The sequence below is a fragment of the Danio aesculapii genome, chromosome 10 (genome assembly GCF_903798145.1).
Source record: "Danio aesculapii chromosome 10, fDanAes4.1, whole genome shotgun sequence".
Taxonomy (NCBI): domain Eukaryota; kingdom Metazoa; phylum Chordata; class Actinopteri; order Cypriniformes; family Danionidae; genus Danio; species Danio aesculapii.
In genome coordinates, this window is record NC_079444.1 from 12,583,426 (window position 1) to 12,608,089 (window position 24,664).

The window sequence follows — 24,664 nt, forward strand, 5'->3', positions numbered from 1 at the left end:
ATAAACTTTAATTTGAAAATGGCGTCCGACGTGAGCCGTGATGGTTCTGAGAATAAGCGAAAACTGGATGAAGATGAAGACGAAAACGATTGGGTCGGTCCTATGCCGAGTGAGGCCACACAAACCAAAAAGAAAAAAGGCAATGTATCGTTATTTTATTAATGTTAACTAACTTGGCTGTTTCTAAGCATACAGTGATCTACCTATCAAGAGACCTAGACATTACTTTTAGGCATTATTTGCCTGTAATTTGTCTTTACTGGCAGTGAATTAATTCACGAAACAGCTAAATTGGTATATATAATAATATAATATAACAATTTTTTACTAGTTGCCTGGTTCACACGTAGATGTGTTTTTAAATGGATTTTATGTCTTTTTTTGCAGTTCTTGAGTTTGAGAGATTGTACCTGGATAATTTACCCTCTGCTTCCATGTATGAAAGAAGTTACATGCACAGAGATGTTATAACACACATTGTTTGCTCCAAGTAAGTGTCCACCAAAATCCTCCTTGACCTAAGATGATGAATAACATATTGGTGTAGTCTTTTGTACTTATTTAGGTCTCCAATTGCATTGTCCACATTTTCACCTAGACCCACCATCTTTTGTTTTTTAAATAAATGTTCGATTTAGTTTTTTTTTTTTTTTTACTAAATATTTCCTTTTTTTTTTTTTTTTGCTATTTAAGTTTTTTTTGTTTTAAATGTTAACATTTTGTTAAAAAATTATATTTCTAGTTTCAACCACTTGCAGTATAAGGATGTGTGAAAATATTAGGTTCCTACATTGGCTCTAATGCATTTGAGATCTTAATGTTATTTGTGTATGAAAATATATATTATCTGGTTATTGGTTGTTACTGTATTTATTGACCCTTACTGTTCCATTTAATAACATTACAATCCTGTTCTCAAAAGAATCTATACTATAAATGATTTAAAAATGTACTGTATAAAATATACTGAATTTTAAAATGTTGTTGTTATTATTATTATTAATAATAATTTATATGGTGCTGGGTACAAATTAATCACATTCAAAATAATTTTTTATTGACAATTTAAGTGGAATACTATGTATACACATACATGCATATATTGAGAAAGTATTTATTTATATTTAGATATAAATATATATGGGCAATTCTATGCAAATGTCAACTTTGACATGAAAAAAAGTTAGGTTTTTACCAAAATCTTTCTAGGTTTTTTTTTGTAGGCTTGTATTTTACAGGACTGCAAAAGTACTCAAAAATGTCTATGTCATTCTTTTCAAACAATTATATTTGATCTACCAATGTTTTACATCCATAACCAAGCTTTTCCCTCATAAATGCGAATATGTTAAAATAGAATAAAATCAATCATGTTTGTTCTATAGTGAGCAACTTTATCCTTTTGATTAGCATTGTTTCTTGTGGGTTGTGCAGTTTCATTCACTAAACTTCTACAAAGTATGTTGTATACTGTAGACTTGCAGACTTGTTTTGGTCACATCCATAATGCATGTTTATTTCCCTCATTTAAAGTATAAAAATGTTTACAGATTGATATATTTCTGATCTCATAACTCTGTGGTTAGTTGTTTTGGAAAATATAAACAGATGTTTCAATATAATGTTAACATACTTTCTCTGTGAATAACGCTGGAATTGCTCAAATATATATATATTTATACAGTTGAAGTCAGGATTATTAGCCCCATGTTTATTTTTTTTCCCCCAATTTCTGTTTAACGGAGTGAAGATTTTTTTCAACACATTTCTAAAAAGAATAGTTTTAATAACTCCTCTCTAATAACTGATTTATTTTATCTTTGCCATGATGACAGTAAATAATAATTTACTAGATATTTTTAAGACACTTCTATACAGCTTAAAGTGACATTTAAAGGCTTAACTGGGTATTATACATACTGTAAAAATTTCCTTTCTCTTTTAAACATCATTTGGGAAATATTTAAAATATAAAAAAAAAAAATCAAAGGGAGGCTAATAATTCTGACTTCAACTATATATGTATATGAAACAAATTATATATAAGTATAATTGTGTGTGTGTGTCACATAAACATTTAAATGTATATAACACACACACACATATTATGTTAAAATGAACTTTTATTTTGTATGCAATTAATCTTTGTAAAGCACTATTATATTGTAACAATATATTTATATTGTTTTTTTTTTTTATATCTGTGCCTTTGTAATGAAATATTTACTACCCTAAATATAGCTTATTATCTTTAATTTGAGGCTCATTTTACCTGACTGATTAACCTGATGCTTAATGATTTAACAAGTAGATTTTATATCCATATATCACAAATACAATTCACATCTGTTTAAGTTTGCAAAACATAAAATGCATTTACACTATTAAAAAGTATTGCCAACAGGTGACAGAAACAAGTGTGAGAGTCTCACAATGACCCTGGTAAAGCAAACACACATGTGGTGAATTTATTTGGCTGCAGATGTACTGATAGTAATTACCCCCACTGCAGAACAGATTTTATCCTCACAGCCAGTCAAGATGGACATGTCAAATTCTGGAAGAAGAAAGAGGATGAAGGAGTGGAGTTTGTTAAGCACTTCCGCAGCCACTTGGGTTTGTGTTTATTGAACAGTACTCTAGAAATCACTTGGCAGTTCACAATGCAGAACAACAGTAATTTTTAGTCTAGCATCAAGGGCAGAAAATATGGAAAAATTGTATGTGTAAATAATTATTTTTCTCTTTGTGGTGTAGGAGTGATTGAGTGTATTTCCGTGAGTGCGGAGGGAGCACTTTTATGCTCTGTTGGTGATGATCAGGCGATGAAAGTTTTTGATGTAGTCAACTTCGACATGATCAACATGCTCAAACTTGGGTAAGATGTTAAGATCATATCTGTTCCCAAATTTGTGATCTGTATTTAATTAAACTCCCCGGGGTTTCACCTTGATTATTACCAGTCAAAACAGATGGATAAGCGTAATTGTGTTTTTAAACTAAATAGTGTAAATTTGTATTATTTCGATTTATGTGTTCTAAACAACATTTTAACTCTGAATTATTAACAAAAATTAACATTTCTTTCTATACAAAATAATACAAATGGTAGAAAAAAACTATTGGTTGTGTATTTCCCATTTTCTTTTTAACCCTTAAATGCATGAATGTATTACAAATTTATGGGCGTCATGGTGGTGCAGTGGGCAGCATGTTCACCTCACAGCTAGAAGGTCGCTGGTTCGAGTCTTGGCTCGTCAGTCAGTTGGCATTTCTGTGTGGAGTTTGCATGGTTCTCCCCATGTTCGCGTCGGTTTCCTCCGGGTGCTCCGGTTTCCCCCACAAGTCTAAAGACATGCGGTATAGGTGTATTGGTAGTATTGGATAAACTAAATTGTCTGCAGTGTATGTGTGTGAATGAGTGTGTATGGATGTTTCCCAGTCCTGGGTTCCAGCTGGAAGGGCATCCGCTGTGTAAAACATATGCTGGATAAGTTGGTGGTTCATTCCGCTGTTGCGACCCCTGATTAATAAAGGGACTAAGCCGAAAAGAAAATGAATTAATTAATTTCAAATTTATTACAATCATTATTACAAATTTAGGTTTTTAGTGGTTGAAAGGATGAATCACTGACTGTTGCAATGGCATAAAACTCTCGATGATTTAATATAATTGATATAAAATAATCTCTAAAGAACCAGGGTGTGTATGTTTGAATTAGGAATGTTTACATAGTTCGTTTTATTGCGTCTTGCATTTTTTTGTTTATTTAGATAATATTATTTATTTTTGGCTGATTTGAAAAATACTAGCATTTGTTTATTTAGACATTATTACTTATTTGTGGCTCATTTGAAAAAAATACCTGTATATTTTTGTTGTGTCTGTATTTTTGTAATAAAATCAAGTATAACTTTTTATGATCAGTCGTTTTATACTATATCATGTCAACAATTTTCTGTTCATATGATTTTTGTACAGTGGGTAAAATAAGTAATGAACATGTCACCCTTTCTCTCCGAAAACATATTTCTAAATATGCTGTTGAAGCTGATAAGTCTATACATGCAAAGAAAACAAATCCAATTAGTTTACAAATTACCTGATGCATAATAAAATTAAATGAAGCAGGGAAAAAGTATTGAACACATGAAGAACGGGAGGTGTAGAAAGGCAGTGAAAGCCCAGACAGCAGCTGAAATCTCTTAGCAGTTATTTAGTAACCCTCTGCCCCTTATTGTTATTTAACATTAGCTGCTTCAGTCCAACATCGACATTATCAGGATGATAAAAATGAAACCAGGGTGGACATTTCAGCAAGACAATGATCCAAAACACCGCCAAGCAGACTCTCAAATGCTTTCAAAGAAAGAAAGAAAATCAAGCTGTAGAATGGCCCAGCCAATCACCAGACTTGAATCCAATTGAAAATACAAAATATATAGCTCAGATAGACGAGACCTACAGAACCATTAAATGTTTACACTCTGTTGAAGTCTATGATAAACTTACACCTGAGCAATGCATGTGACTTTATTCTCCATATGAGAGGTGTCTTTAAGCCGCCATTAACAAAAAAAGCCTTTTTATGAAAGTATTAAATACGTTACAGTATTTCAGTACTTTCTCCGTGTCATTTCATTGTTATTTTTATATTTTTACCAAAATCTGGTTTAATTCCATGTCAACAGCTGCTTTAGAAATATTATAGCTAGGAAAAAACATGACATGTTCAATACTTATTTTTCAACTTTTTGTTGTTATTGTTCTCCAGCTTCCATCCAGGCCAGTGTGAGTGGATTTATAATCCCGGAGACGCCATTTCAACAATCGCCTGCTCTGAGAAATCCACAGGAAAGATTTTCGTGTATGACGGACGTGGCAGTAACCAGCCCCTGCACGTATTTGAAAAAATGCATTCCACACCACTCTCTCAGATCCGCCTCAATCCAAAATATCGCGTCATCGTATCGGCTGATAAAGCAGGAATGCTGGAATACTGGACGGGGCTCCCGAGCGAATTCAAATTTCCGCGGCAGGTGGACTGGGAGTTCAAGACTGACACAGACTTGTATGAGTTTGCCAAATGTGGAACGTATCCCACCAGCCTGGCTTTCTCTCAAGATGGCAAGAAAATGGCCACTATCGCCGTTGACCGCAAAGTGAGGATTTTCCGCTTCCTCACTGGGAAGTTGATGCGGGTGTTTTGACGAGTCGCTAACTGTAAGTTTGAGTTTTATGATTATTTACAATTTTCGAAGGTAAGAAGCACACTTTGTAAGAGCTTGTGGCATAATCTGTGTTCTGTGTGTAATGGCAGATGTTCACAGAGCTCCAGCAGATGAGACAGCAGTTGCCTGATATGGAGTTTGGTCGCAGAATGGCAGTGGAGAGAGAGCTGGAGAAGGTGGATGGGATACGACTGACCAACATCATCTTTGATGAGACCGGACATTTTGTGCTTTACGGCACCATGCTAGGCATTAAAGTCATCAATGTGGAGACGAACAGGTAGAGAATACACAACATATACACACATTTGTTATTTCTAAAGCAGAATTCATTTTGGGGAGGGGGAAAACATTAAGTCAGATCTGTCAAAGTAGAACTGTCAGCTGTCAGCTAGCTCTCTGTAACTCTAACATTGTCGCCCACTAAATCTAAGCAGGGCTGTGCCCGGTTAGTACCTGGATGGGAGACCACATGGGAAAGCCAGGTTGCTGCCTGAAGTGGTGTTAGTGAGACCAGCAGAGGGTGCTCAACCTGAGGTCTGTGCCCCAGTATAGTGAAGTGCACTCTATACTGCGAGTGCCGTCTTTCGGATGAGACGTTAAACCGAGGTCCTGACTCTCTGTGGTTGTTAAAATTCCCAGGATTTTCTTCGAAAAAGAGTAGGGTTTAATTTGCCTACTGGCCTCCTAACCATCCTCATATCATAATTGCCTTCATCACTCTGTGTCCTCTCCACCAATCAGCTGGTGGATGCTACACACTGGTGGTGAATAAGGAGATTCCCCCAATGTGTAAAGAAAGCTCTTTGAGTGTCCAGAAAAGCGCTATATAAATGTAAGGAATTATTGTTATTATTAATATTAACAACCATCTTAATTTTATAATAAACGTTTTCAGTTCAAAATCTTTTTTTATTATTTCTTTAATAGAGTTTTTTAATAAAATATTTTACCAGATGATGATTAACATGTACAGTAAAGTGATTATCTAGATTACTCTCAACTTTCATGACCACTTCAACAAAATTAGTTTCTTAAAATATCAGGTAATTTGACTAGACAATATAGTAAAATACAGTTTAGGTTATCATGTGGTGTGACTAAACCTAAAAAAAATTAAATGAATACATTTTTAAATATGTGAAAAAAAAAAAACGCTTTTAAACACATTTTTCAGTGCATCGTTAGATTTGGTCTTCCGTGTTTGGACTTTCAGCAGTGAAAATTAGACCACACTGAACTAAAGTAAACTTCAACTTTGAAAATTAAACTGACACATTTTTAATTTACTAGAACTTCTATGTTAAGCTGCTTTGACACAATCTACATTGTAAAAGCACTATATAAATGAAGATTTCTAGAATTTAATTGAAAACTTATTTTTTAATAGTAATTTATTTAACCTTTTATCTAGAAAATAATGAAAATTTTCTTATTCTTTACTTGGTTATACCAGGGTTATAGTTGACTAAAATAAAGCCAAATAATAACATGTTTTGGTCATAAAAGGAACGAATGTTAACTGAAAACAAACATCTCAGTTTCATTCAGTGAAGAATATTTTCTGTTTTCATTTAGATTGACATAAAAAACTAAAATAAAAACTTAAATAAAAATGAAAAGATTTTGCGAGAATGAAAAGGCGAAAAAACACAAGTTACAGAGCAATAAAGTTGCTAAAATGTTAACTAATGTTTAAATTGTTTTACATCTCTATTACAACTTAATTTAAAATGATACAAACACACATGCAAGAAAGACATACTTTGTGTTTGAAATTATCCTGAAATAAAAATAAAAAGCTTTATTAGTGGTATTAAAGATTTATTAATGTTTAAAAAAATCTAAAAGTATAGTATTTTTTACATTTTGTGAAAGTGGGATTAATAAATATTTATCTATTTTTTTTAAATTAACTGTTTCCTGACATATTTTCAAAAGTATTTTATTCCCAAATATAAAGCTTTATTCTGACAGGTCACTTTACAAAGGCAAAATGCAATAACGCATGCATTCTGATATTCAGAGCTTGGTTTCAGGCCTCCTTCATATGTGGAAATAAATCCGATATAAATCGGATATGTGACAAAGCGACTATCATGTAAACAGGCAGATCAGATTTATTGAGGCATTCCGTTTTGTTTGTCATTAAACTTGCGACATTGTGGTACTTCTCTGCGGTTTAATGATGTAGAAGGAAGAGCGTGTGTGGAGACGCCGTCATGGTAAACAACAACAGAGGAAACATGGTGGAGGAAAGTGGTCAGCCGCCACAATTTGCTTCCACCAGACCTGAGATCTCTCTCGTACTCACAAATTCCTCTGAATGGTGGAGGACACCATATGTAAACCATAGGCACAAGCTGTGATGATGGCCCTTTCTCTATTCCTCCACCTCAAAATCATTTTAAAGTTGGGTGAACTTACATCCTGGCTAGTGTGCTGCAGATGCTAGAACCCACCTTTATGCATGCGAGACATCGTAAATTGTATGGCAAGTGTAAACGCATGAATCAGATATGGGTCACAATTAAAAAGACGTGTAAACGGACAGGTATAAAAATCAGATCTAGGCAGCAAATCGGAATTGGGCATCAAGACCTGACAGTGTAAATAGGGCCTAAGCCACAACTATGGCCTACATCAAATAAAAACATGAGCCATTCTGAATTCTTCTCTCTTTTGTATGTATGTGTGGTATTGTGAACTGCTCTGGCTGTTCAGGTGTGTGCGCATCCTGGGAAAGCAGGAGAACATCCGTGTGGTGCAGTTGAGTCTGTTTCAGGGAGTAGCGAAGGCCATGCAAGCGGCACCAACCATTGAGATGAAGGCCTCCGAAAACCCAGCGCTGCAGAGCTCTGACCAAGACCCCACCATCTTCTGCACCGCCTTCAAGAAGAACCGCTTTTACATGGTACAAAATCCACCCCGCGCTCATTCCCTCTTTCACTTTCTCATAAAGACTCTAATACTGTGTTGTGTTTTTGAGCAGTTTACAAAGAGAGAGCCTGAGGACACAAAGAGTGCCGATTCTGACCGTGATATTTTTAACGAGAAGCCGTCTAAAGAAGAAGTGATGGCAGCCACACAGGCGGAAGGACCCAAAAGGGTGTCAGACAGTGCCATCATTCACACCACTATGGGTGACATCCACATCAAACTTTTTCCTGTCGAGTATGTAAAATATTTGTTTATCATTTCATAGCAGTTTGGCCTGTTATGTGCCTGTTTGACAACGCTCTCTTTATATACTCAGCTTTTAAAGCATTTTCCAGAAGTTGCTCCCCAATACTACAGATTCCAGTATAATGTAGTGTATAATGATATTGTGTAGTCCATTAATAATATGAGCATCTTGTGTCGCTTTTATGGCTGATTCCACTGTCAAAGGGTACCTACTAAATGGCTCGTTTCCACTGAGTGGTACAGTATGGTACGAGTCAGTACGGTAAAGTCACCTTTATCAGGCTTCCGTTTCCACTGCTAAAAGGGTACCAATGGTACTCTTGGTGGGCGAGGTGTACGACAGAAAGTTTCAGTCCATGTCATTCTCACTCGAATAAATATCTACAGTAAAGCTGAATGTGTCATTCACATATCATATGAGAAGCACTTCTCACAAAACAGATGCTTTATGCACATAAATACTTCTGTATAAAGTTTTATTACTAACCTTTCTATGAACATGATTTGATAATAACTGCAGATCAATGACAGTGCGAAAAAGCCTACTGTAACATCTGCGATTTATATAAAATAAATAAATAAATGCAACATATATGAACACATACAGCCCCTTACAGTCTCTGATATGTTATCAATTACAGAAAAACTACACACAGCATACATTTAGTCCTTATTTAGGTTAAAAAACAACACAAAATATAACCCACAGTCAGTGCAAATCTCTCATGTGTGTCTTTAATCTTTAATCAGCAGCACGTGTAGCCTCTCTAAAAAGTAATTCCATCATTCCAAGTTCATAATAGTCCAAAAGGTGATGATAATAGTTAAACATGGCAGTTTGTTCATGTTTTAGGTTGCAGACCCATCATTTGCTGCTTTTCTTTCCGGCTTCTCCTTTGTTTTTACGTGCTTCACTCTCGCGTTTGTTCCTTTCTGACAGGATCGGATATCAAAGCGCTTCAATGATCATGAGCACATTATTAATAGGAGCTCAAAGTTTGTTATTTCAAATATAGACACGATCGCGAGCTCCCTGGACAAAGTGAAACTGCTCAAACTTTTAGACTGGCTCGTAAAACAACAACAGAACAGAGCAGATTTTGTTCTTCTTGGCTTTGTGGCTGTTCATTAAGACGACGACAAGGTTTGTTTGAGCTCGGGTCGACCATAGCTCGTTGTTATATGTGTATATTATTACAGTGTAATGTCTCGGCTGTGTAATTAAAACATGGCGGTTCCGTGGTTTTCATTCTGGCTTGTTGTTGCGAGAGCGAATGACATATCTCTGTAAACCAATAGCGTTCAGCTGTGCGTCTAGCTCTGCCTTTTGGTACCCTTGGTACCCTTTGCAAAGGGTGCCGAAAAAGTGGTACGGTTCAATTCGGTATGCCTTTTGAAAAAGGTGCCTATATTTGAAATAACGAACTTTTTGAGCTTTGTGCGCGTGATCATTGACATGCTCTGATATCCGATTCCTATCTTGTCAGAAGTGACTCTGTCGAGAGTGAAGCGTGAAAAAACAAAGAAGAAGCCGGAGAAAAAAGCAGCAAATGACGCTTCTGCAACCTAAAACATCAACAAACTGGCATGTTTAACAATTATCATCACCTTTTGGACTATTATGAACTCCGAATTATCGAATTACTTTCTAACAGAGGTTACATGTGCTGCTGAAGATTAAAGACACCGATGAGAGGTCTGCACTGGCTATATTTTGTGTTGTTTTTTAACCTAAACCAGGACTGAATGTATGCTGTGTGTAGTTTTTCTGTAATTGATAACATATCGGAGACTGTAAGGGGCTGTATGTGTTTATATATGTTCATTTATGTATTTATTTTATATAATAGTTATAAAAATCGTTATATAAAACGTTACAGTAGGCTGTTTCGTACTGTCGTTGATCTGCAGTTATAATCAAATTATGTTCATAGAAAACTTAGTAATGAACATTTATACACAAGTATTTATTTGTATAAAGCATTTATTTGTTTTGTGAGAAGTGCTTCTCATATGATATGTGAACGACCTGTACAGCTTTACTGTAGACATTTCCTCCAGCGAAAATGGCATTGACTGAAACTTTGTCGTACACTACGCCTACCAAAAGAGTACCATTGGTACCCTTTTAGCAGTGTAAACGCAAGCCTGATAAAGATGACCTATACTGACCCATATTGTACCACTAAGTGGAAACGGGCCACTGGAGCTGCTATTAATATGAAGGGTAATGATGAAATTGTTTTAAAGCTGCTGCGTGTACGTTTTTGACTATTCGAAAGCATAAACATACAGTAATATGTTAAGGAAATGCAATTTAAACTGTTGTTGATGTAATGTAGATGTAACTTGAGAAGGCAGGATTACATTTAGTCATTTAGCAGACACTTTTGTCCAAAGCGACTTACAGTTGAGGAGGCATTTACATTTAGTCATTTAGCAGACGCTTTTATCCAAAGCGACTTACAATTCAGCGATTTAACAAGAAGAGGCAATAAACACAAGAAGTGCTAAATATACAAAGGAACTGTTAGTGCTCAGAGAATTAATGCTCAAGTAAGGAGGGGGCAGTGTACTTGTTTTTTTTTTTTTTAAGAGAAAGAGAGGGAGAAGAGTGTTTCTACAAATGGTTTGTCAAGCCCACTCATCTGTGTGAACCTCTCTTTATAAATGCAGTTTTTTATGGATATGGATTGATTGTTAGAATGTGCCTGGTGCAAATGTGCAAAACTGGTGCAAGTGTCGATTTAAGTGTCAGAGAGATGAAAGTATGATTTCTATAGGTGGTTTGTCAGCTCACTCACCTGTGTGAGGAACAGAATTGCGAAATGTATTGAGGTTGTTGTGTGGTGTAGTGGAGGGAGAGAATAGGAAGTCCTGGTTTTGTTCACAATGTTTATTTCTTTTTCTTTCACCTCAGATGCCCCAAAACTGTGGAGAATTTCTGCGTCCACAGCAGGAACGGTTATTACAATGGCCACATTTTTCACCGCGTCATCAAGGTAGGAGCTTCTTGTGCAATGATCAACAGTATGGGTGGGAGAATTATCGTGATGAATCGACTTTTTTTTTCTAATGATTTGATTTTGAGTCAATTCTCTAAAGTTCAAAATAGATTATGTGTTTAGATTAGATTGCAATAGTGCAGGTCTGTTCTAGAAACAGAAAAATAATAAGCATTAACGGGAGCATGTATGTATGCTGCTGAATTCACATAATGTGGCAAAGATAAACAAACTTATGAGTTTTAGATGTGATGTGACATTATGTGTCTCGTTCTATGTGCAACCGGCTTTAGGATCACTACAGAAGGCGAACAGGGTGGCATAAACATGATGATGAACACTGATTACAGCAGAATTGTATGCAAACATGTACTGTAAATGAAAGTGTTGCAAATGAATGAAGCATTGTGTGCTACTATGTTAAAGTAAAATTAAAATAAAATTTTTGTAGATGTTAAAAGTTAAGGATATCTATAAGCTAGTGTGCTACAAAACAGTGACAAAATTTGCCTTAAGAACATAAAACTGATATAAACATCTAAAGTTTGCAGTTTGTCACTTTAGCCCAAATTGTATCAACATTTTATTTTTTTGTTCACATCACGTCTCATCAAATCTTGACTAATCAAATGCTCTCTAGTATGTAACATACCCCACTCCCTTCAAAGATGTTTATTTGATGCATTATTTGATGCACTTGAGCTCAACCACGCTCACGGGCAAAGCTGTGATAAAACAAAACACTATTGGCTGTTTTTTTTTTTTTTTTTTTTTAAGAAAGGGGAGGAGTTACACTATGTCCTTCATGTTTCAGTTGAGATTGTCAAACATTGAATTTCAAAGCACTTCACTGGACCTTTTAGTTCTTTGTGAACTAAAAGCAATTCTAATGTAATTTCCAAAAATCATTGTAATGTGAATATTTTTGATTCAAAGACATTTCTCTTGTTACAAGGTTATAAATAAAGTTGAAAATGAGAACTGTTAGTTCTGTATAATTGCTTTTTGTAATCTGGTGTTTCATACGTAACATTTAGAGCTTGTTCATGCTGAATATTACTGTTAAAATAAATAGTTGTTGGAGATGGCTGTAGTCATACATATATTCAAGTCATATACAAAACTTTACATACTCTATTTTCTGGTTAAAATGTGAAGTTCAAAAGATAGATTTTCAAAGCGGAAAAAATGGGGAAACAATGTCAAGACTCTTTAATCGTTGTGACTCCCAGTATCGTGAAGTCCATAAAGATTCCCACCCCTTGGATGCGAGTTGAACTGGTTGTTTTTATTTATTTATTGTTTTATGTTTCTGCATGCAGGGTTTCATGATCCAGACTGGAGACCCAACAGGGACTGGCATGGGTGGAGAAAGCATATGGGGTGGAGAGTTTGAGGATGAGTTTCATGCCACACTGAGACACGACAGACCTTACACCCTCAGCATGGCCAACGCAGGACCAGGAACCAATGGCTCACAGTTCTTCATCACCGTTGTCCCAACCGTAAGACCAAGATTATTAGTTCCATACAGTAAGCTTCTCTTAGAATGTTAAGATGTACGCCACTGTTCTGAAGATTATGGTCAGTGTGAAGCCTGAAATAACTGCTAAGCCTGCATTTTATTTATTTTTTGAAAAATGCAGTAAAAAAAATAAATATTGTTACAGTTGAGAACTCCTTTCCAATTTAATATTTCAAATAGTTTTTCTGTTAATGCAAAACTAAAATGTCAGCATTGGTACTTTACATGATTCTACATAAATTATTCAAAAACTGATTTCTTGCTCAATAAATATTGTATTGTTATCAGTTTTTAAAAATATAATTGTTTATGGAAACCATGATGATGATGATTTATTTTTATTTTTTTACTCTGTATATATTTTTTCAACATTCAGATTTAAATATCAAACAATTCAACACAACCAATTTCATTATTAATCATTGAATAATTCATGATTGTTTTAAAATCGTTGAATTAATGCAAACAGAAAGGTTTAACAAAAGAATAAGTGCCAATTAAAAACAGAGCACTCATAGTAAGGGGGAACGACATTTGATTAAATTGTTTGTTTTTTTTTTCCTTTCCAATTAGCCCTGGCTGGACAACAAGCACACAGTGTTTGGAAGGACCTCTAAAGGGATGGAGGTCGTCCAGAGGATCTCTAACATAAAAGTCAACCCCAAAACCGACAAACCATATGAAGACATCAGCATCATTAATATCACCGTCAAATAGACGTGCAGCCAGATTTTAGTTAAAATAAAGCGCCTTTAAAAAAAAAAAAAAAAAAAAACTTGCATCAGTCAAATCAGTGTTTTTCAGCTCTGTTTTTAATAGCATAACATTATGAATGGTTATACAAAAAGCTGTCAACAAATGGGTGCGCACTGTGCTTCTCGAGAGGCTTCTAGATCTCACATTTACAACAACATCTTTCACGACTTCAGAGGGTCCTGCAGCAGGGGATGGGGGAAATCTTCACACATGCTTTTCACCTAAATGCAGTAAGTTAACATTACATAGCAATGAGGAGCAACGTTTCAAACCAAAGGATGGTTCCTAAAACTAATCTGTCATTTACATACGGCCACATTTGCGTTATATTGATAAACGAGTTAATACAATGTAACAACATCTGCTGATTTTTTTTTTTTTATATTAAGATGAGAAAGGCTTGTTCCAACAAATGAAGATATTAAGCTGATGAAATGAAACTACATCTGTTTTTACATGAGGACTACAATCCTCCTTTTGAAATATAAATAATCAGTAACATTTCTTGCCACAAACACATCCGTCTTTCCACACATAGTGAAAAAACACCTACACCCATGCACCAGTCTTAAGACCACAAATAAATATTTACAGGCTCATTTAAAGCCTCAAGAAATTCACAAAAGCTATAAAAAAAAACAGCTGAGGACATCGAAAATAATGGGTGAATCTCACAAAAGAAATGTGTAGGTCCCTGAAATCAATGTTATGATTTGTTATGATAACATGAATCATGTTATTTTGCATAATGGAAATGAAATGAAGCTTGTTTTTTGTCACTTACATTTTTATAAGCATTATGTATAGAATTATTAGTGACCATTTTCATTACTCCACTCCACTGTTTTAATAAAATGCCTAAACATTTTACATTCCACATTAATAATAAGATTTTTAGATTAAAGGGTTAGTTCACTCAAAAAATGAATTTCATTAATTGCTCACACACACATCTTTCTAATTGTGAGACCGTTCATCTTCGTAAACAAAGTTAAGATATTTTAGATGAAATCCAGGAGCTCTCTCATCTTCCATAGACAGCAATAGTCCAGAAAAGGAACCAAAAACATTCCACATGACATCAGATGGTCAACTGTAAACATACGAAGCTCCAAGAACAATTTTGTTTGGCAAAAGACTTGTTAATAAACTTGCTAATATCTTCTCTTGCCCTGCCTCAGGTCATGGTGCAAGTTACCTACATCACTGATTTATTTTATTTTTTTGGGGTGTATAATAATGTTTTTGGAGCTTTGTATGAATATAGTTGAACCACTGAAGTCACATGCAATGTTTTGACAATAATTATGGCCCCTTTTTTGGACTTTAAGCATATCAGGATTGCTGCTGCTTTTGGCGGATGAGAGAGCTCCTGGATTTTATCTAAAATATCTTAATTTGTGTTCTGAACATTATCAAAGGTCTTGCGATTAAAACAACATTGAGTATTTAATAACATTTCTTTTTTGGGTGAGCTAATTCTTAGGAAATATAAAATATGAGAGTAAACTGTGCTTTATAATAATGTTTACAATGAAAAAATTATTAACGCTTCCAAAAGGACCTACACATGTTTTATGAGAAGTCACCCCATGTAACCTTTGAACAATGGCAATGGATTTGATCACATGACCTTTCCTAGTTTTTGAGTAGCTAATCAGACACATCAACAGGCACTTCACATTGCTGAAACCATGTATCTGGAGGCTGATGCCTAGTTTCATCTGTACCTAAGGGGATTTGCCTACGATTAAAACATTTGATAGATCTACTCAGACCTTGTGCCATTTGCACGCAATACTGTAGGGATTTCATGAGGGCGTCTGTACAAAAATGACCAATATTTGCACATCTACTATATATGCTTAAAATATCTTGTTAGTAACTATTAAATGACCAGAATGAGTGAACTGACTACAAAAAGAAGAGCATCACTAAAGGAATAGTTTACCCAAAAATTAAAATGGTCATTTCCTCATATTCCACTTCTTCCAAACCTGTTTGAGTTCTGTTAAACACAAAAGATGATAGACTGAAGGAAGTTAGAAAACAGCTATTGCCTTCCACAGTACTTGTTTTTCTTACTATGGATGTCAATGGCAACTTCAAACTAATTTTTTTGTGTTTAACAGGAAAAAAAGAATGGTAAGTGATGAGTAAATGTTCATATTTGGGTAAACTATCCCTTTAACCAGATATTGACAGTAAGTTTGATTAGTTAACTTGTTTTTAAATGTATCATGCAGCTTAAACTTTAAGGACAGCATCTGCAAATAGGGTTTTTGACTCTCTTTAGTAAAAACAAACATTTTCACAAAGTGGAGAGTCAAAATATCCTATTTAACAACCAGCAGCATGTTGCCTTGTTCACTCCAAAATGAAAATTCTGCTGTTATATTTATTCACCATCATATTGTTTGAAACTGGTAAGAATTTCATTCACCATCAGAACACAAGCGAATATATTTAATCAAATTTAAGCCATTTCTGTCTCTTCGTTGAAATTTTATTCACCCAAAACTCAAGAGAGACAGAAATCTCAAATTCAATTAAAACCATCTTCATAAAATGTTTCTGAAACTACAATTGTCATTTTGGAGTGAGCAAACCCCTTAAAGCACTCTTATTTATGTACACCATTAAGCCATGAGCACAGTAGCAAATCTACTAATGGATTATGGCATGGTATTGTGGGTAAACATGAGCAGAGTGACTGTGCAAATGACATGGACAGGCTTCAGGTTTAAGTCTATTGAGTGAAAGAGTCCCTCAGGCCACATCCAGAACCCCAGCGGCCACGAGCTGGCGAGAGAGCCAGTCCAGGCCCTCATGGAGCCCCATCCCGCTGCGGGCGTCACAGCCCTGGATGTGCCAACTGCGCCCGCAGCACAGTTTGTGTAAGCTCAAGAGCTCCGTCATCTCCTCCACAGACACTGCACCGGGGACGTCCTACAGAGACACAGATAAAAAAAAAAAACTTGATCAGGAATTCAAAATTAACATGAAAACTAAAAATCCAGTTGAGTTAATTAAAAAAAAGTTGTCAATACAAATGACAATGACATCAGTTGAGGTGGACAGATCGAGGATTTATGAAACACTGAAACAGCCGAAGCAAATGTGTCGAAATGGTTTGAAACCCATATCTACAGTGACACCTTGTGGTCATGTTTTATATATTGCTCTGGAACAGCTTCAGCATAGAAACGCAAATTGAGGAAATGAACCCCCTGTTGTAGAATTGAGGTTTCTAGTGATTTAGTGGAATGGTGAGAGTTCTTGACTAGCATGCAGAGATTTTGAATCCAGGGTGATGCAGATATAGACAGTTTTTAAAAGCTCTGTTCTTGTAACGCATTGTTTTAACATTGGTCTAACATCCAACTGAACACTTTGTGAATGTCTTGTTTTGGTCATAAATAATTAACACCATTAAAATACACCAAGTTTTTGTAAGTTGGGACTTGAAGTCAGGACATTTGCAGCACAGTTATTCTGTGCACACACGTGGTCCACCAGGCTACATCGGACAACGGCTGTGTCTGAAATTGCATACTTCCATACTATAAAGTACGCTAAAAACAGTATGCGAGCTGAGTAGTAGGTCCGAATACATAAAATTCAAAAAACGGTATGAAAAAAGTACCCAGATGACCCCCTACTTCCGGCAAGATTCTGAAGTGAGTATTTGATGCATGCTACAACGTAACTGACGTATTTAGGCCATGTGATCATGACAAAATGGTGGATTTAGTGAGTCTAAGTTCCATTCATACTGCTCACATTCATACTGTTTAGAACATGCTTTTCTAACAGCTGGGTAGTAAATTTAAATTCAAATGTTGTACCTACTGGGTAGTATGCGTTTGATCTCAAAATTTCATTCGAAATCTCAGATCGCCAGGTCTCGAAACACTTCTGAAATGACAGATGCTTTGAATTGCTTTAGTCACATGACCTGGGTGTTTCGGATCACTTTAGTCAAGTGACCTGGGTGTTTCAGATCATGCTTTAGTGCAGTGTTTCGGATCATGCTTCGGTGCAGTGTTTCGAAACACTTGCGCATCAGGATTTCAACACTTTGTCGAAACATCAGTTTCGCATCAGCCATCCCTAGTTGTCAAAATGTCCAGTTACAAAAATATTGATAAAAATGACAAAAAAAAAAAAGATTCCGTATGCTAGACCGATAGGGAGATATTTTTTTTTCCTAATTAACACTTTCAGATTTATCTCCATCACTCTATATAGGGTTGCTGAAGCACGCTGGAGAGACAAATTTTAACCATCATCATTGATAATTTTAGGTTTTGTATTGGAGGTAAAAAAAAAAAAGTTATAAAAGTTGAATTTTCTCTTACCAGATAAGTTTCATTTTTTTCTTTTGCAAAAATAAACACGTGTTTGACAGCAAATTAGATTTTTGAAATCTGCTTCATTTTCTTCAGACAGCAGCTCTCGCAGTGCCTGTTACTGGTGATTTTCATAAGATACAGCTATGTGAATGTTTTATTTCAGCGGTCAGTCAGCGGGTGCTTTGAGCACAAAACCCCAGAGAGCAATGCAAGTCGGACAGTTTATCAAGGATGTACCGCTGGATCGCCTCTCACTATAGTTGTTAATTGTGATATGTAATTAATCTTGTCTCTTTCTAAAGACTCTTCGGTCGTTTGAATCTATCAGGTAACGTGTCACAGCGTCAGTACAGTGCTTCAATCACTCGCTTCACGCTTGTATTTAGTAATTTTTGCAAAAACCTCAGATACTGTTGGTTGGTTTCTGTTGGTTGTGCACCTTTTTTTTATTATTTTTTTTTAAATCAACCAAGTTTGTCGACGCCTTTATAACGGAAAAAGTGATTGACAGGTGGTAATTTGTGTGTAACATTCTTATTTATGATTTCGTTATGGGTAAAACAAAGACCATGCGGGTCAGGTAGTTGAAACGGTAGGCTACAAATAATAAATTCGTTATGAATTAATTATTCATAAATAATTAATACAATGCCACCTACGACGACGATGTCATCTTCCATCGTGATGTTTCACATTAGACATTGTACAATGCCAAATTGGTCGACAAAGCCCAACCCTACCACAAACGTAGTTAACCGGCAACATAAATACATTTTAAGGACCAAAAAAGCGTTGTTTAATGCTTTTAACAAGTTTATTTTATAATAAAAGTATTATAACTATATATGTGTACAATATTTAATCAGGTAAAATGTAATACTGTAATTTTAGTAACACTGTGTCAACTAAAGACAAACATAATGAACCTAAAATACAAATTTTATTTCCATATATTGTAAAAATTCATTCCTGCCACAGCTACATAACTTCTCAATCAAAACTTTTCTTTTTTAATAGCAGGTTATTTACATTTCTATTTACATTTAGTCATTTAGCAGACGCTTTTATCCAAAGCGACTTACAAATGAGGACAAGGAAGCAGTTTACACAACTATAAGAGCAGCAGTGAACAAGTGCTATAGACAAGTTTCAGGTGTGTAAAGTCTAAGCAAAGCATTAGTAAAAAAAAAAAATTAAAAATAAATAATAATAATAATAATTATATATATATATATATATATATATATATATATATATATATATATATATATATATATATATATATATATATATATATATATATATATATATATATATATATTTTTTTTTTTTTTTTTTTTTTTTTTTTTGAGGTTCTAAATTGCACCATAACATTAAAATGCAAGTGAATTATAACAGAGCAAACATTTCTGTAATTGTAGTAAGGTTGGGCGTTATTAATTTACCCCTTTAACAGGGTATATTTAATAAGTAATTTCAATACCTTTAAGACTTTTTTTAAAGGCTTCTCAGAATATTTTAATACCTCATCTCCACTTCAAGTTCTAATCAGTATCAAACCTTTACCTTAATAAACAGTTGTTAATAAACAGTTGTAGTTTAATAAATCCATGGAGGACAACCATGCAACAGAACTCGGATAAGCTCGGAAGACACAAAGCTTGTCACACTTTATTTATTTTGATTAGATTATAAGTAGACTGTTAGGTTAAGGTTAGAGTAAGTTGACATGTACTGTACTTGCAAAGTTTCTTATAGTCAGTTAAATGTCTGTTGAAGGAGCAGTATCAACAGATATTAAGCAGACAGTCTAGTGATACTCAAGTAGACCATCAAAATAAAGTTACCACAAAGCTTAAAAGAATAAAAATTACGCGGTTGTTTTCAGCAACAGGCTTCAGCCACTGTTTAAACTCATCTTTCTCCAACCAGGTGTCCATAAACTTATATTTTCCCATCTGTTTCGCTCTATGGTTATGTTACATGTGGAGAGCATCACATCACCTTCCTACATTTGTCGCAAATTACGTAAAATCACCTGGATGGAGGAGCTTAGCCGGACGTGCCCCGGCCTGAACCAATCGCGTGGCTCGAGCATGCCGTTGTTAATGTTAGGAGAAAAATAAATATATTTATGCTTTTTGGAGTCAAACACTTTGGACAACGCTTTAACAAGAATGAAGACCTCATAAAAATACGACTTTAATACCTTTTCAGGGCCGTCATTTTCTCATTATTGATTTATCAACTTTTAATACTTAAGGCCACGCGAACACCCCGTTTAAGGTTACATGCTGACTGACTGACAGTCATGCATGAGGCCAGCAAACACGATGTAGCTTTCAGTTATGATGAAGACAGGTTCCGTAATTATATTTTATTTATAGATAAAGCTCTATGGTTCTGCATACAATGACTTTATCTTGCTGGAGTTTATAGCCATTTCACTTTACGTCAGGATGCAGCAATGCTATTCTATAGATCTATTAGAGAAATTCATAATTAATCCTAACAAATTTAGTAAATGTTGGAGACATAAGCTGCATCCCAATTCGCATACTATCAGTCCTAAATAGTATTTGAAAGTAGAAATAGTATGTCCCAAATCGTAGTATGTGAGAAAAAAAAAAAAAAAAAAAAAAAAAAAAAAAAAAAAAAAAGAGTATGCCAAAGGTTCCCGGATGGTTTACTATTTCCGGTTAATTAATACCTAGCCCACTGGAACACATTTCAATCGCGTTTTCTGTGTTATATTTCATCTGCAACAACAATACTGAACTTATATAAAGACGTGTTTGGACATTAATGTCTGAATGCAGAATTATCCAAACACCTGAGGAGATTTCTCTGCATGAAAGACTCGTGAATGGGAGATTAACCTGCTGCTGCTGCTTCTCCAATAAGGTAGGAAATAGATATGAAAGAAATGTGGATGATGTGTGGATGATTGACAGGGCTCGTAACTAAGCAACATAACAATCTGTTAATGAGGAAATAGTATGTCCCAGAAGCTTGCATACTCTTCTGTTACACACTCAAAAGTGTGTACTTTTCCTACACAAAAGAAGTGCCTAGTTTTAGGGAGTAGTACAAGTATGCGAATTGGGATGCAGCAATACTCAAAATACAAATACTCTAAATCCCACTTCAGCAGCATATATATTTAAGGGTGTGCAAGAACACAGGAAATCGGCACGCAAGCAACGAGATTTGCATGCTTGTACTACATGAATGCGATGTCGAGTTGTAAAACTGCGCTCACGCCATTTGACACTGAAATAACGCCATAGGTAGTTGAAAGATCTGTGTAAAAAGTCTGCCTTCACAGCTGGAAAAAATCCTAGAGAAAACACTGATATACACAGATTTTTTTCAATTCTTAATTTGATTTGGGTACATTAAAACAGAACCAACCTCTCAAAATCTAAAAACTAAATTTGAAAAAAATTCTCCAAAAATATATTTGTATTATTTGCTGAACTTAAACATGTTTTTTTTAAATGTACACATTTCAGCTAATTATAGTTTATGAATACAATATGTACAAATGACAAAAGGGTGCGAAATATACACTTGATCCATCCATCAAATCAGGACACAAAAAGAAAGCACAAAATATGAAGTTACAGCAAAAGAGAAGAGCTTCAGGATTTGACATCTCTCACCTGTTTGTTGGCGAAAATGAGCAGCAGGGCATCTCTGAGCTCTTTCTCCGTCAGCAGTTTGGCCAGCTCACTGTGAGACTCCATCAGCCGGTCTCGGTGACAGCTGTCAATAACAAACACCACCGCTGAAAGACAAAACGAATTAATCTATGAATTGCCTTAGGAACATATCCACAATAAACACTGCAAGAATATAAGCAGGGCATTACCTTGTGTGTTCAGATAGTAGTGTTTCCACAGTGGGCGCAGTTTATGCTTTCCACCCACGTCCCAGATAGTGAATTTCAGGTTTTTGTACTCAACGGTTTCTACATTAAAACCTACAAAAGAGAGAGAGGATCATTTATTATCCAGATATACAGTTAAAGTCAGTATGATTAGCCCTCCTCTATATTTTTTTCCCCAATTTCTGTTTAATGGGAAGGAGATATTTCTCAACACATTTCTAAACATAATAGTTTTAATAACTAATTTCTAATTACAGATTTTTAAAAATATTTTCCATGATGACAGTAAATCATATTTAACTAGACATTTTTCAAGACTCTAGTATTTAGCTTAAAGTGACATTTAAAGGCTTAACTAGGTTAATTAGGCAAGTTAGGGTAAATAAGCAAATCACTGTATAAAAGATTTTGTAAACAATGGAAAAAATATATTGCTTAAGAAGGCTAATTATATGATCCTTAAAACGGTTTTAAAAAATAAATAAAACTGCTTTTATTCTAGCCGATATAAAACAAATAATACTTTCTCCAGAAGAAAAAATATTATAAAAAATTCCTTGCTCTGTTAAACTTCATTTGGGAAATATTTGAAAAAGAAAACATTCACAGGAGGGCGAATAATTTTGACTTCAACTGTAAATGCATGTTTGTTCATGTATAGCAGTAAGATATTAATACCTATGGTTGGTATGGGCTGCATAAACTCATCCTGCTTCAGTTTGAAGAGAATAGTAGTTTTGCCAGCTCCGTCTAAACCCAAAGTCACAACTCGAATCTCCATCTTTGGGCCAATGTGCACACGGTTGTCCTGGAAAAAGCAGAGCAGCTCCTTTATTAAAATATCATAACACCAACCCCTCTCAAACAGATTACAATTTCATTAGATTTGAGCATTTTTATTCTGATTAAAGTATTTATATGGTGGATTTCAATTTGGATTGGACATTTAAACAAAATAAAATGTCCATGTATACGCACCTGTGCATCATTAGACAGCCGATGTTGATCAACCAACTCACAACATGTTCAAAAATATTTGCAGGTAGTTAATACACTTTATGAGGTATTAGATATGCCCTTGCCATTTGCACACACAGACACGATCTCCCTTGCTATTTGCTTCTGGCTGATTCAAAAGTGAAGACTAGGAGATCTAACATGCCATAACTGATAAAAAAAATTCTGTGAAATATTGAGCTTAAAAAAAAGCTAAATTTGTTTTAACTCGTTTACAACTGAGCAAACGACCATAGAATAAGTGGGATAATCAACAGATTGCCTTAGTTTTGTGTTGAGTGGTTCTTTGACTCCACTTACATTTAAACTCCTTTCACGCTGTTGATTATCCATTACATAATTATCATGTCAGGCAGGAACGAATCATGTGAACATGGAATAACTCATTCAATAACTTCCAATAGCACAAACTTGGCTGGATGAGACATTAATTGGAAATGCTTAGATAGCTAGTTTACAAACAATATTGTTGTCTTTTGCACATTTTTACGTTTTTTTTTTATTATATTTTTATTAACAGGTTGTATTAGTGTTTACATTTTGTTTACATTAAAGTTTTAGTCAGTTTATGTACAAACGTGGGCAAAATTGTTGGTACCCTTCTATTAAAGAAAGAAAACCCACAGCAGACTGTCAATAAAATAAGTGAAGTTTAAATGTTAAACTAATTTCGAGAGGAGCATGTGCTCATGATTGACCCAGCTGGTCCACATTAGCTAATCATGATCCTCCAATCAAAGGATCCCAAGTCACTATATATATCCTCATTTCCTCTCTACAACTATCTTCGTCTGGAAGAAACCCCCCTCCTCCCCTTCTTCCACCTTTATCAAGAATGGACGGCACGGTGGCCTAATGACTAGCACGTTTGCCTCACAGCAAGAATACCAATGGCGTTGGGTCTTCACTAGGCCATCTGGTGTTTCTGTGCGGAGTTTGCATGTTCTCCGTGTGGGTTTCCCCCGGGTTCCCTGGTTTCCTCCCACCATGCAAATGTGCTCTATATTATTGATAAAATAAGCCTAAATCTTTTTCTAATGTCTTACTCTCAGGAAGTTCACCTTGGCCTCAGCAGCGGGGGAGTTTCAGATCGACCTGAGCTCAGTCTCCCCTCGCCCTGTGAAAGGAGGGAGCCCTGGGCTCGAGGATACCTTGAGCTCAGGGCTCTCTCCCGGGACAGCACGCCAAACAAGCTATGTATAAATCGTGAGCTAAGTGTGAACTCTTGAACCTGAAATAAAAAAAAAAAAATGATTAAAGTAAAAATGAAATTAAACTAATGAAATTTTTTTTTCAAATTTAGCTTCAACAGAATAAGTATTTAAAAAGGAAAACTAATGAAACTGACCTGCATAAAACAGAACGGTACCAACAATTTTGTTCCTGTCTCCCAGGGTCTCGTTTTTTTCATCCTTAGGACTATATGGTTTTTCTAAATGCTTATTTTAGTTTCAAATATTTCCTTGGCAACTAGCTGAAACATTTCCATTTCATTTTTTATTAGCTTTAATATTTATTTAATATTTTGTTTTAGTTAATTATAAATAAATAATGTTGATTTATATAAAAGTGCATTAGACTGCAGTTTTTAAACAAATGCCATAGAGCAGGGGTGCCCAATACGTCAATCGCAATCTACTGGTCGATCGCAAAGGTAGCGTGGGTAGATTGCATGGCATTCAAAAAAATAGACATC

The 24,664-nt window shown here is 35.1% G+C and overlaps 2 protein-coding genes across 3 annotated transcripts in view; one reads left to right on the plus strand and one right to left on the minus strand.

The window, feature by feature from the left end:
* On the plus strand, nucleotides 1–13,750 carry ppwd1 (peptidylprolyl isomerase domain and WD repeat containing 1). Its single transcript, XM_056466130.1, is given in 12 exon segments — nucleotides 1–139; nucleotides 388–490; nucleotides 2,513–2,616; nucleotides 2,758–2,878; nucleotides 4,776–5,205; nucleotides 5,207–5,224; nucleotides 5,322–5,512; nucleotides 7,957–8,146; nucleotides 8,225–8,406; nucleotides 11,339–11,420; nucleotides 12,746–12,928; nucleotides 13,522–13,750. Coding segments are annotated over 12 exon segments (1,869 nt in total). The 5' UTR covers nucleotides 1–18; the 3' UTR covers nucleotides 13,666–13,750.
* trim23 (tripartite motif containing 23) overlaps nucleotides 13,743–24,664 on the minus strand; it is a 19,765-nt gene continuing 8,843 nt past the window's right edge. For both annotated transcript variants that reach the window (XM_056466132.1, XM_056466131.1), the window contains exons 8-11: nucleotides 22,630–22,759; nucleotides 21,934–22,044; nucleotides 21,725–21,849; nucleotides 13,743–16,653 (exon numbers count right to left, since the gene is read on the minus strand). In XM_056466132.1, the coding sequence (XP_056322107.1) occupies nucleotides 16,474–16,653; nucleotides 21,725–21,849; nucleotides 21,934–22,044; nucleotides 22,630–22,759 (546 nt within the window). In that variant the 3' untranslated portion in view covers nucleotides 13,743–16,473. The remainder of the gene's footprint in view (nucleotides 16,654–21,724; nucleotides 21,850–21,933; nucleotides 22,045–22,629; nucleotides 22,760–24,664) is intronic.